We start from the raw sequence: 12,212 nt of genomic DNA on the forward strand, positions 1-12,212 counted from the left end.
TGTTGGCCACATAGCTAGCATTTCTGACTGTCGGGTAGGCTGGGTGTTCTGCTAACCTTGCCTTTGGGTGCCAAGGCCACCCCCACCCACAGCTGTAGCATGCAATCAAACTCCTGTCTCCCCCTTTCTGCTGGTATCTGTAATTTGACCCAAGTGCCAGGAATTGGGAAGGGGACTCAGGAAGTGAATGAGTCTTTTCTGATGTGGCTGAAGCCCACAGCTCCTCACATCATCTCCCTTCCTGAGTTTTGGTTGGAACACTGTGATGATGCTGCGTTCAGGGGGCAACTGGCCAGGGCGATTGCATGATGCCTTCAGTGCTTTGCTCCTCACAGAAGGAAGCCCTGCTCTGTGACCCGTGGCCTGTGGCCCGTGGCCTGTGGATGTTGAAAGCTCTGAGTCTCCTGGCACTGGTGGAATGTCACTGCTGAGTAGAAATCTGAAGTAGTTTTAATTTGGAGAGGGTCTTCAAAGTGTCCAGAGTTGTGTGTGTATGTGGGTATGTGTGCATATGTATGCATATGGCATGTGTGTACATGTCAGAGGTTGACTTCCAGGCCTCCCTCACTCTCTACCTTGTGTGAGACAAAGTCTCCGGTGGACTCAGCGCTGCTGGCTGGACAGTGAGCAGCACAGATCCCCCTGTCTCTGCGCTCCCCAGCCCCCCATGCTGAGATTGTGTGCACTTGCCTCTGTGCCTGTCTCTCTCGGCGTGGGCATCTGTGCTCAGGTCCCCATGCCTGTGTGGTATGTCTGACTGCCATGTCTCCTCGCCTGCAGGTTTTTCCTTTAGGTCTTGGGTCAGGAAAATAAAAACAGCTGTATACTTTACAAACATTATGTTCAATGAATAAGGGGGAAATAAAGACAGAAATTTGATTTGGGTCAACAATAAAGTTCTAGTTTGAATAATGGATGAAGAAAACGTCTAGAAGGAATACCATGGGCTTTACTAAACTCTGTCACATGGATGAAGTCAAATCGGAGACCCAGTGGTGATGTTCAGTTACAGCAGGCCACAGGACTGGGTGGGGTGAGTCCACTGGCCATGTCACATACCTTCTAGCTTCTAGACACAATTAGGAAAAAGCTGGCTAGCCTTGTCTTATAGCTAGAGTTTTCCTGCCTTGCCCACAGTCAGGACAAATCTTTGTCACCCGCCAGTCCCACAGCTGCTCAGACCCAACCAAGTAAACACAGAGACTTATATTGCTTACAAACTGTATGGCCGTGACAGGCTTCTTGCTAACTGTTCTTTTATCTTAAATTAACCATTTCCATAAGTCTATACCTTGCCACGTGGCTGGTGGCTTACCGGCGTCTTCACTTGCTGCTGGTCATGGCGGCGGCTGCAGTGTCTCCCCGCCTCAGCCTTCTGCTTCCCACAATTCTCCCCTCTCCTTGTCCCACCTACTTCCTGCCTGGCCACTGGCCAATCAGTGTTTTATTTATTGACCAATCAGAGCAATTTGACATACAGACCGTCCCACAGCACTTGTCTGGAAAAAGATAGTGAACATTTTAGGCTTTGGGATATTTGCCTTCCATTGCTATAATGAAACACCAGAGGCAGGATCACTTTATAAAGAAAAGAGGTCTATTTAGCTCACAGTTTGGAGGGTCAAGGGCATGGCCCTGGAGTGTTCGTTCAGTTCTGATGGTGGCCTTTGCTGTGGCTTGGATAGGAGATGACTCCCCAGACACCTGGGTTTGAATACTTGGCCACAGGGAGAGGGGCTTACACAGCAAGTGATATCTAGAATGTTGTGAAATCTTTAGAAGTGTGTCACTGGAGGAGTGGGCCCTGAGGTTTAAGCTTAACCCTGCCTCTAGTCAGGTCTCTGTTTGCCCACTCTCGAAGGTGGAAGCAAGCCACCTCACATCCCCAGTGGCACCGCCACACACTCTCATGCATTTCCCACCATGGTGCATGGTAACTCAAATACTCTGCCCTCCATGAGTTATGTCTTCTCAGGTATTTGGTCATGGTGATAACAATAGTCACAAAACAGCCTTCTTGCTGGCAGAGTACCAAGGCAGCACACAGCATTGTGTTAGCGGGAGTTACATCCTGTAACTGTGTGCATGAGCATTCTGTTTCTATGTCAGTGTCTCTCCCCCGCACTGAGCCCCAATCACTTCCCAGTTACCTGACTGTTGGGTTGAGTTTCTGCCCTTTAAATGCCACTAACCTGTAGCTTATGGACTTGAACTCCTGCCAGAGTTGTGGGGGCCGGTTGATCGCAGGGAACGTGCAACTGCACGTTGTAGCAGAAACAGCCACAGAAAAACACATACTGATCGGCATGGCTATGCACCAGGAAACTTCATTTATGGGTGTAAAGATTTGAATTCTCAATCATTTCATGAATCATGAACTATTGTCTTTCTTTTGGCTTCTTTTCCAACCATTTAAAGATGTGAGATCCATTCTTAGTTCAAGGACACATAAAACAGGTTGAAGGCTGGCTTGGGCCCAGCCTGCCTCCCAGACAACACCCTTTCAATCCTGCAGAGCGACTGGTCTGAGAACTAGAGTGGCCTGAAGCAGTCCCCATCCTAGGTAGCTGAGCATTCAGGTGTTAACTGATGTTGCAATTTAAAAAAAAATTTTTTTTTCAGGACAAGGTTTCTCTGTGTAACAGTCCTAGCTGTCCTGGTCTCGAACTCACAGAGATCCACTGCCTTTGTCTCTCAAGTGCTGGGATTAAAGGCTGGTGCCACCACCGTCCAGCTCAGTGCTGCAAATTTTTACGGAGTGCCCACTCTGTGCCAGGCTCTGTGTTAGTTGACAGACATACCAGCTACTGAGACACCATCCTCCCAGAATACAGAGCCAGGGGTGGGTGGGTGGGGGACACAGGCTTCAGGGGGCCCTCCAAATACAAATCACAATGGAAAGAAGAATGGTAAGGAAGTACACCCATGGGGCACTTGGAGGCCTGGGGGCGGGGTGAATGGTGGGAGGTGTGAGAGATGTTGCTTGTGGACTAAAGGTGAGTTCGGAGGCCAGCATGGCTTTCATGTGGTGGCACAGGAATACATGGGAGCTTATTTGTCCCTGCTGAGCTACACCTGGGCTCTTTCAGGAGCCCTCTGCCATTGGGCAGCACTTAAATTAGGGGGTGCTCGGGGGCAGGGCCACAGTCAGTACTTGATAAGCCTTCCCAGCGGACTCCAGTTCCCTGCAGAGAAGATGGGGAAGTGGCTCTCCTGGGTGTGGAGACTGACTCTCCAGCAGCCCTGGGAGCAGCGAGTACCAGGTGCCAGGGTTCAGGGGCTCAGGGAAGGGACCAGAAGACTAGAAGAGCTGGAGGGCAGTGAGGGAGAAGAAGGGCTTAGGTGCAAAATGCCCTTTCTTCCCTGTGGCACATATGCACGTATCAGGGCTGGAGTGACAGGGGCGTGCCCAGGCCGTCCCTGGGAGAGGGTCTGGGGGTGTGCAGAGAGCTTGTCTTTGTGAGCCAAGCCAGGGGCTCAGGCTGCAAAGGGCCAAAGAGGCTGTCTCTGCAGGCAGGTGACTTGCTTTTCCCAGGACTCTTATGGGGTGGAGTCCTTTGCCTGCTTTTAAATATGCACCATAAAACATATGCAAACGCTGCAGCAGACCCCTGCTGGGTAAAGTGCTGACCTTGAGTGGAGCCAAGCTAGGGGCCAGGAGCACAGGGGTTCTTTTTAGCCAGGATTGGACTTCATGGCACCTGGTAACTGCTGCACCTTCCCAAGTCAAGCAGCTCTGGAGTCCAGAAGGGGTCAGTATGAAGACTAGGAATCACTGCACCTCCACCTTTCCTGCGGGGGTAGATGTGGGGGTTGGGGGTAAATGTGCAGTTTGGGGTGGGGGCCAGCTTTCTGGCTGGGTTATGGATTTTGGCTCAGCTTGGCCTTCTCCCAGGCAAGTGGGCTCAATCTGCAGCCAGGGGTGCCCCCTTGTGGCCAACCGCCCTCATGGAGCCTGTCACACTGAGACCAGACTTCATTGCCAGGCAGCTTGGGAGGCTGCAAAGAGGTAATGAGAGAGAGGGAATTCCTGGCCATGGATGACCCTAGACACGCCCAGAATCCTTAGTGACCCAAGAACTTGAATGCCATCTTCCCGGAGAGTCCTGCACCTGACACCCACAACTGTTAATGGGCACACATACACACTCTTCTGGAGCTTGCTTCTGAAGCAGTCAGGCAGAGGGATCGCCTGGTTTCTGAACACCGATGGTAGGAGAGACCCTGCATGTCCCCAGGAGTGTCGGGGACACTTTGCACTCCGCCAGTGCGGTGTTTTCAGGTGTGGTTAACTAGTACACTCCATGAGTACTTTGGCCCCCTGTCCCTCACATCTCTGCCGTGCTGGTCATCTGCTGGGTTGCAGGAAGGACCCTATTTGTGACACCGTCAGACAACTGTGCTGTGGGCAGGAGAGGTGACCTTTCCCCTTCAGCCTCTGCCCATTTTCTGTGTCTGAGAATGTCTCCAACCCACCTTCTGGAGTAAGAACAGGGTCCTGCCCATTTCTGGGGCAGACAATACCATTTATGGAATGGCCCCTTCCCTTACCCTGCATCTGTGACTTGATCTTTTCTTCAGTAAGTTACGAACTCCTGTATCCCAGCACTGGATATTTTATAAGAGACACATTATGTTATTGCTGTGTCCCAAGGAGCAGGACAGTGGAAGTCTGACTGGTTTCTGATGTTGCATGCACGCTCCCTGGTACGCACACAAGTGCTCCCACTGTGATCATGTATGCGTGTGTGTGTGTGTGTGTGTGTGTGTGTGTGTGTGTGTGTGTGTGTGTGTGTATGTGTTTCTGTGCGTGTCTGTGTCAGGTTCCTCTCCCACAGCATAGATCGGGTGCACAGCTCTGCCTTCCCCTTGCAGCTCTGGGAAGAGAGGGGCAGTGATAGGGAGAAAGGTTGACCTGAGGAGGCCAGCTGACCAGTGAGAGAGGAGCAGGGCATGGGCCCCACCCAGCATTTCTTAGCAACAGGCCCTGACACCAGGACTATTTGGGGAACTGTAGCTTCTCACTGAGTGCGATTCTGGGCAGGACCTCGGTGCATGGACCGGAACGGGACAGCGGGGCTGCTGAGCTGCAGGCACAGATGGAGGTTCCAGGCCTGCAGTACCTGTGCAGCCTCGCTGGGACCCGCTGGGCTTCCAGGGGCAGCTGCTGCTATTTCTGCTGTTTGTAATAGTGATGATGATGATGATGATGATGAGATATGGTTGTAATTAACAGCAGGCGGGGCCCTTTGTCAGGCTTGAGTCCACTAAGCAGTGAACAGCTGTCCCACTCACACTTGCACAGGGCAGTGGGGGGCGCAGAGTGGCAGGACCCACCACATGCTTACCTGTTTCCGGCACAGCACCCACCCTGGTGGAGGTAACAGAGTTGTTGGGGTGTTGTTAGGGTCAGAGCCTGGCTCTGGCAGTCACTTAGAAGTCAGGTTCATCAACCTGTCCTCAATAGTAGAGAAAACGCAGATTTATTCAGTGGGAAGAACAGAGTGGTCCAGTGGCTCTCTAGGTCCTGACAAGAGGTTTATGTTTAAACAGAAGGCAGTGGGGTACACAGCAAAGCCGTTTGGTCAGGGCATGGCCCCTCAGCCCCACAGGCCCCAGCTGTCTCTCCAGCAAGGTGGTCTAACAAATTGTCAAGACCGTGTGGCATCTCTTCCCGGGTTCCCCAGCTGAGCTGGCACAGACTTCCTTCCCCTCCTCCCAGCATGAATTCCTTGGGGACCAATGTCAGCCAGATGGACAAGAGTGTTTCTTTTGAGTCCTCCATTTCCAACATGACAGGGACAGTAAAGCTGACCCTCCTGTCTGTCAAACTGTTTCACTAAGCAGTCACAGTGTGCATACCTGCCACAGACGACATGTGAACATACAGCACACATGCACAGTGCACACATGTGAACATACAGCACACATGTGAACATACAGCACACATGCACACTGAAAGCACGTGTGCACTCTGGGATGTGTGTGTACATGTATACATAGTTATGCACACATGAGCACACACACATAGCACACACAGGAGCACACATATGTTCACAGGAGCACACACACACAGGAACACACATATTTTCACAGGAGCACACACACACATGAGCACACACACACACATAGCACACACAGGAGCACACATATGTTCACAGGAGCACACACACACAGGAACACACATATGTTCACAGGAGCGTACACACATACACACACACACACACACACAGGAGCATACACACCCCATCCTGTCTTGTTGTTATCACATAGAAACTAGTCAGACTTCAGTGTTTGGATTCCAGAGAGCTTCACGATGCCCAGGTCACCGTGCTCAGCATCATGTCATGTCACTCTCTAGGGTAACGACATTTTCACAATGCCTGCGGAGCCTGGCAACAGGGACTGTCTCAAAGGTGTGTCAAGAACAAGCAAGCCAGTCATGGGGACTAAAAATTCAGTCTCAAGCTTAGTGATGTCTGATCCTATGTCATTGGTTATGCTGATCTGTCCCTGGCAGCAAGAGCCAGAAGCCAGATGTGGTCACAGCCTGCACACCTTTGGTCCCTGCTAAGACTTCTGAGGCTTATCAGGGCTTTTGTGGGAGAGAGCAGGCCACGTGGCTGGCAGTGAGTGGTCACTGTGTACCCAGCAGTGAGTGGTTACTGGTGGCCAGCAGTGAGTGGTCACTTTGGATTATCTGCTGCTGGTTCTGCCTCTTGAGGAGGCAGCTGGCCTTGCCAGAACCTCTGGGCAGGGGATGTGGCCCAAAGAGGAGCTCCCCCCAGGCGTAGATGTATAGACCTCTGGTTGTGCCAGCCTTTCAACTCTTCCCCCATGGAGAGGGAAGTACCCTGATGGAAGGTAGTGAACAGTTAGTCAGGTTCAGATCTCCTGAGGGTTGAGGGAAGGAATTAGATCAGTCAGGAGGCTGGGGCCTGGGAAGGACCCTAGGGAGAGAACTGTGCTGTTCTGAGGCTGTTGCCACAGGGGTGGTGGCCAGTTCTGTTGTCTTCTTTACAATCAGCAGCAAGGAGACCAGGCACCTGTGGCTCACTTATACTAGAACATTCCATTGGCATAGTTAATTCTCATTCAGGAAGCCATTAGTAACCCACATTGTAGATAAGGAAACTAAGGTGCTGCTGGGCGGCAGTGGGTGGGACACATGCTAGAGGAATGTCCAGCAGAGCATGATGGGGTGAAGTGGGCAGTCGTGGAGACCCCCGGTGCAGTGGGTGAGGCAAGACTGTAAAAGGGGGCTTCGGCTCTGAAATAAATGGATCCTCTACTTCTGTGATGGGAACCACAGCCAGGAGAGCACCCTGGTATGACCCAGGGCTGAAATCTCTGCAGGCCACACTGCTACACTGTGTTGTATGTGTCTCCATAAACTGGGGGCCAAAAGCATGGCCAAAAACATGGGAGACTGTGAGTGCCTTCCATCAGATTGGGTTGGCATCTCAGAAGGGTCGTTTGATTATCTTCCCTGGAGCTGTGTGGCCGGAAAAGTCATTTTATTCCTAGGCACTGGGGGGCCTAGAAACTCCTGCCTCAGCTTCCCTGTATTCCAAAAGAAATTAGGTAGCAATATTGGCAAAGGAAGGCTGGTTTCTTTAGGAGGGGAGGTAATTCAGTTGGTAAAGCCTTTGCCATACAATCAAGAGGAGCTGAGTTTGATCCATAGAGCCCAAGTGAAAGAGCTGGGTGTGGTGGTGACCCCTGTGAACCCGCCACAGGGGAGACAGAGACTGCTGGGCCTCTGGTGTTCACTGGCTGGCCAGTCCGACCTATTGAGTAAGTTTCAGGCTTACAGTTTGGCCAAAACTGGGGCACAGGAAGCTTTTTCATCCTCACTGACATTCCTGGAAGCTAGAAACTGCACATGGTGACTTACTTGTAAGGTAAGCCACCAGAAAGGGTGACTGTCCTCCCTGGGAAGTGAGCTGTCTGGCACCAGGGCTTTGGACTTTCCCTCCCAGCCTAGGTTCCTGGGGTGTTTAACCCTGTGGGCCTGATGTTTTAATTAAAGCCATTCTGAGGGTGATGTGCCCAGAGACAGACCCTCAGATACCCCAGCAGTTGAGCCATAGGAAGAAGGGGCCAGCCTTCCTGAAGCCCTCATGAGAGGCTCCATTCCCCTTATCCTGGGAAAGCTGCTGTGTAAATTCTCAGTATTTCGCTCCATCCTTGTCCTTGACCATTATTGGGTTTGAGATGCTATCTCTGAGGCCTCTTGAGAATGTTCACCACCTGGGGCAAAGGGTGATGTCTGTCTTGTTAATCTCCAGGCACACAGTAGGCAATTGACAGGCATTTGCTTCCTGGTGACTGACAGTCAGGGGTGGGTACCAAGATGAATATCTGTCTGCAGCCACATTGTGTAACATCCCTGGCACCTTAGGGTCACCTACAGTCAACATCTGTTGCCGTGTGTCAGATGTTCCTGGCTCAGTTGCCTGAGTCTGTTGTTAGGATAAGTCTTGTGTAATATTAGAGGGACCAGCCTTAATATTATACATCCCAGGGGCTCAGGAGAGAGAACTACTAACATCGAGGACTATTTTCAGGAAATAGAATCTCAGCACACGGAGCTCTGTAGTCCACTTGCTTTAATTCCTCTGGCATAACATCCTTTATACACAGCTTCAGTTCTGTTCTCATGTCTGGCTCCTTTCTTGCCTGATTTCTCTCTATATTTATCTATTGCTCCCTCCAAGTTCTACCTTAATTCTCTCATCTTAACTCTGCCTCATCTAGGTCCTTTTCATCTTGTTCTTACCCAGCTAGTACTTCCCCATCTGATTCTTCCTCTAGTACTCTCTTCTAGCCCTTCAATCTAGTTCTTCCCCATCTCAATTCGTTCCTCTCAAGTTCTTACCCGTCTAGTTCTTCCATTCTCTTTTCTCTATCTCTTGTGCCCTGGGAGTCCCGGTATACATACACTTACAAGCAGTAATCCCTTGGCAGTGCAAAGCCAGGCTTCCAGGGTCAAACAGAGGGGTGATAAGAATCACACTGAGAGGCAATAACCGTTAATTATAATTTGCAACCCCAAAGGGAAGTGACCAATGGGGAAATGAATTAACTAAAGGCTGAATTCAGGTAATATCTAAGAAGAGGGCTGCTATGTGCTCAACTATAATCTTAAATGTGATTGGTAGAAAATGTTAAGAATCTGTAAGTTGCTAGGTCAATGGGAGAAAATAAAACTGTCTTCTTTTTTCCTGTGACTCATATCTGTCCAAGCTATCTGCTGTTTTTCTGCAGGGTGGGGGAAATTGTGCTCAGTCGCTAGGCAACCTGTGTAAAGCTAGATGCCTCTGGTGATAGTTAAAGGGAGATCTGGAACTGGAGGTAAGGTTTGGGAAAGGAGGAAGTAAGGCTTAATTGGCACATCCGCCAGGCCTTCTCAAACAGGTAGGCTGGGTGCTTAAGTCTATTCTTAGAAAGTATGGAGGTATCTCTGATAAGGTACTTTCCTCCATCTGGGGATGGACCTGGCCGGATGCTGCCAATGATGATAATTACAGGGAGGCTTGAACTGGGGTTCTGGCTGAGCATAGCTGTCAGTGCAGAAGGTTATCTAAATATTCCTAGAAGTGGTTAAGTAAGGAGTTAGAGCTCTATAAAGTTAGTAAGGCTGTAAGAAAGGAGGGTCCAAGCTGAATTGTGTGAAGCTATTACTTAACATCCACCTGACCTAGGAGGTGTCTCCTTGTGGAATTTGTCTTAAATCAGGAGAGTTGCATGTGGACTGTTATTACTGCTAGTCCTTGAAAGTGGCCAAGGGAGATATCTGATTCTAGAGAAAGCCTTTCCTGAGGCTGTTCTCCAAATACCTCCAAATACCTGGAATGTGTATTTCCATTCAGAGAGTGATCAGTCTACACTGTTAGCCCTTCTTAGGGAAAAGTCAATTGGGAAAACTATGAAGGCACACATGATTTTCATAACAGAAGACAGCTGATATATAACAAGCCAAGTAATACCAAAAACTCCTTGGGATTTGGCTTCCTCTGGAGGAAATCCTTGATCCCTCCAGGTAGTGACTTTGCCATAACCAGCAGCTGAGTTCTTATGATATATCCCTGTGGCCCACAGATGAGGACCATGGTATGGGAGGGAGCAAGTGGGGACAGACAGAATTTTGAAGCCATTTTAAAGGTGCATGGCAAAGGGGTGGGAGTTGGTGAGGGGATCACCCATCTGTCATAGGTGTTACAGGACAAGGATGCATGGGGAGAATGGACCTGGGCGTGAAGGTACCAGGCTCATCTAGAAGCACAGCATAGAGAGAGGAACTCCCAGTGGAGTGTGGGGTGCCACATCTTGCAGGAAGGTCTCTGTGTGAAAGAAGGGTGTGAAGGAGGCGTGGCCTGGCTGACATTGAATTTCTTTGCAGATTCTGAAAGTAAAGTATGCAGTCCCAGTGAAGGCCCCCAACCTGCGCAGAGTGAGCCGTCCACTGCCGAGCAGGAGACACTGACCTCGGAGGGTGTCCAGCCTGGAAGTCCCTCGGCCAGTGGGACAGATCAGCCCGCCCAGGATGAGCTTCTGTCCTCCGATGCCCATCTGGATGACACAGGTACCAGCCGGATGGTGGTCTGAGCACTCCCTACCAGGGCTTAGACAGTCGACTCACTGCCAAGACTGAGTACCCTCTGCCGCCCTCATCCCATGGCTGGGGGACTTAAATGTTCACTGGAACAGTCTCTTCTCCTGGTTTCTCCCAAATTGGGTGCAGGAGGAGTGAGGGACCTAAAATGGCCACTCCTGCAGCATGCTTCCTGACGTCACCAAATGCAGGCATACATTTCAGCCAGCCCCTAAATGGGTGTGTCCTGGGGCAGTGGTCTAATCGTGGAGCAGATGGCTCTTCCCCTGAGAGATGCCAGAGCAGGTGTGTGTGGTGGGAGAGGCATGCTGTGCTGTGGCCTGAGTGGGGCTCTCTGCAGCTTCTCAGACAGGTGGCCCGGCTATTGGCCCTGTGTTACACAGGAGAGGTTATAGGATCAACATTGGGGTTGTGTGGAGCATGAGGGGACTTGGTGCTCTGTCCACAAGTAGCTAGTGTTGGAGGGGTCAGGACTGGGCTGGTGTTTTTGTTTTAAGGGAGGGGACAGGACCCTTGGTGACAAGAAAGAAAGCATGAAGGGGCTCAGGCCCCACCCTCTCCCCTGACTGTAGCCCTGGGAGCCCGTTTGCTGCCTCGTGCCTGATCCATGCTGCACAGTTTGGGGCTGGAGCTTGAACGCCACAACTCTCTAGGGGACTTGGGAACGCAGGCTGTAGGTGAACCCTCTGGGCTTCTGTTCCAGCCCCGTGGGTGTCTGATCCCTGGCCTCTCCTTAACCAAGCCAGAGTCACCGGGTGCTCTTTGCCAGCTGTCTGTCCCCAGATTCCCTGCAATGTTAGCAGCTGCCATGGTGTGTGCTCTGCCTCTTGGGTATCTGTGCTTCTCCAGATCTGTGAGTGGAGCCTGTACTCTGTGGTCACTGTTCCCCAGCCCTGGACTTGGCCTTCAAGCACTCCCGCATGGCTGGGTCTCTGCTCGCAGCTCATACTGGTAGCTTTTACTTCTTGGTGGTTCTTTGTTCCCACTTGGCTCTAAATAGCTCTGGATGAGGCCTATGTCTGACCTCGGGGGCTTTCCAGGTACAAGACTTGGAGATGGCCTCTAGGGAGCAGAGTGAGTCTGCTGAGGCCATCATGTCTTTTTTTTTTTTTTTTTTTTTTTCTCTTTTGGTTTGGTTTTTTGAGACAGGGTTTCTCTGTGTAGCTTTGGTGCCTTTCCTGGAACTCACTTTGTAGCCCAGGCTAGCCTTGAACTCACAGAGATCCACCTGGCTTATGCTGGCCCTTCAGGACAGGTCCTGGCAGGGTGAGGGGAAGCTCGCCCTTGGAGAACACACACACAGCAACAGAGAACAGGACTGATGAGTCTTCTGTGGAGGGCCACGGTGAAAGCTATCATCTCAGGGATTGACGCATCTGATTCAGACAGCAAAGTGCATCTGCCCCAAATCACCAGGGGTGTGGGCGTGAAAGGCTCAGCATGTTGTTAGAGATTGCTCCCGGCCACTGCCCACAGCGGGGCTGGTGGCCCTGATCATCTAACTGCCCACAGCTGGGCTGGTGGCCCTGGTTATCTAACTGCCCACAGCTGGGCTGGTGGCCCTGGTCATCTAACTGCCCACAGCTGGGCTGGT

The 12,212-nt window shown here is 51.2% G+C and overlaps 1 protein-coding gene across 4 annotated transcripts in view; it reads left to right on the forward strand.

Moving 5' to 3' along the window:
- Window positions 1–12,212, forward strand: part of Phactr3 (phosphatase and actin regulator 3) — a 236,532-nt gene that overhangs the window by 156,009 nt on the left and 68,311 nt on the right. For all 4 annotated transcript variants that reach the window (XM_006976034.4, XM_006976033.3, XM_006976036.4 and 1 more), the window contains exon 4: window positions 10,406–10,588. In XM_006976034.4, coding sequence (XP_006976096.1) covers window positions 10,406–10,588 — 183 coding nt within the window. The remainder of the gene's footprint in view (window positions 1–10,405; window positions 10,589–12,212) is intronic.

This window comes from Peromyscus maniculatus, chromosome 4, assembly GCF_049852395.1.
Source record: "Peromyscus maniculatus bairdii isolate BWxNUB_F1_BW_parent chromosome 4, HU_Pman_BW_mat_3.1, whole genome shotgun sequence".
In the NCBI taxonomy this organism is placed as follows: Eukaryota; Metazoa; Chordata; class Mammalia; order Rodentia; family Cricetidae; genus Peromyscus; species Peromyscus maniculatus.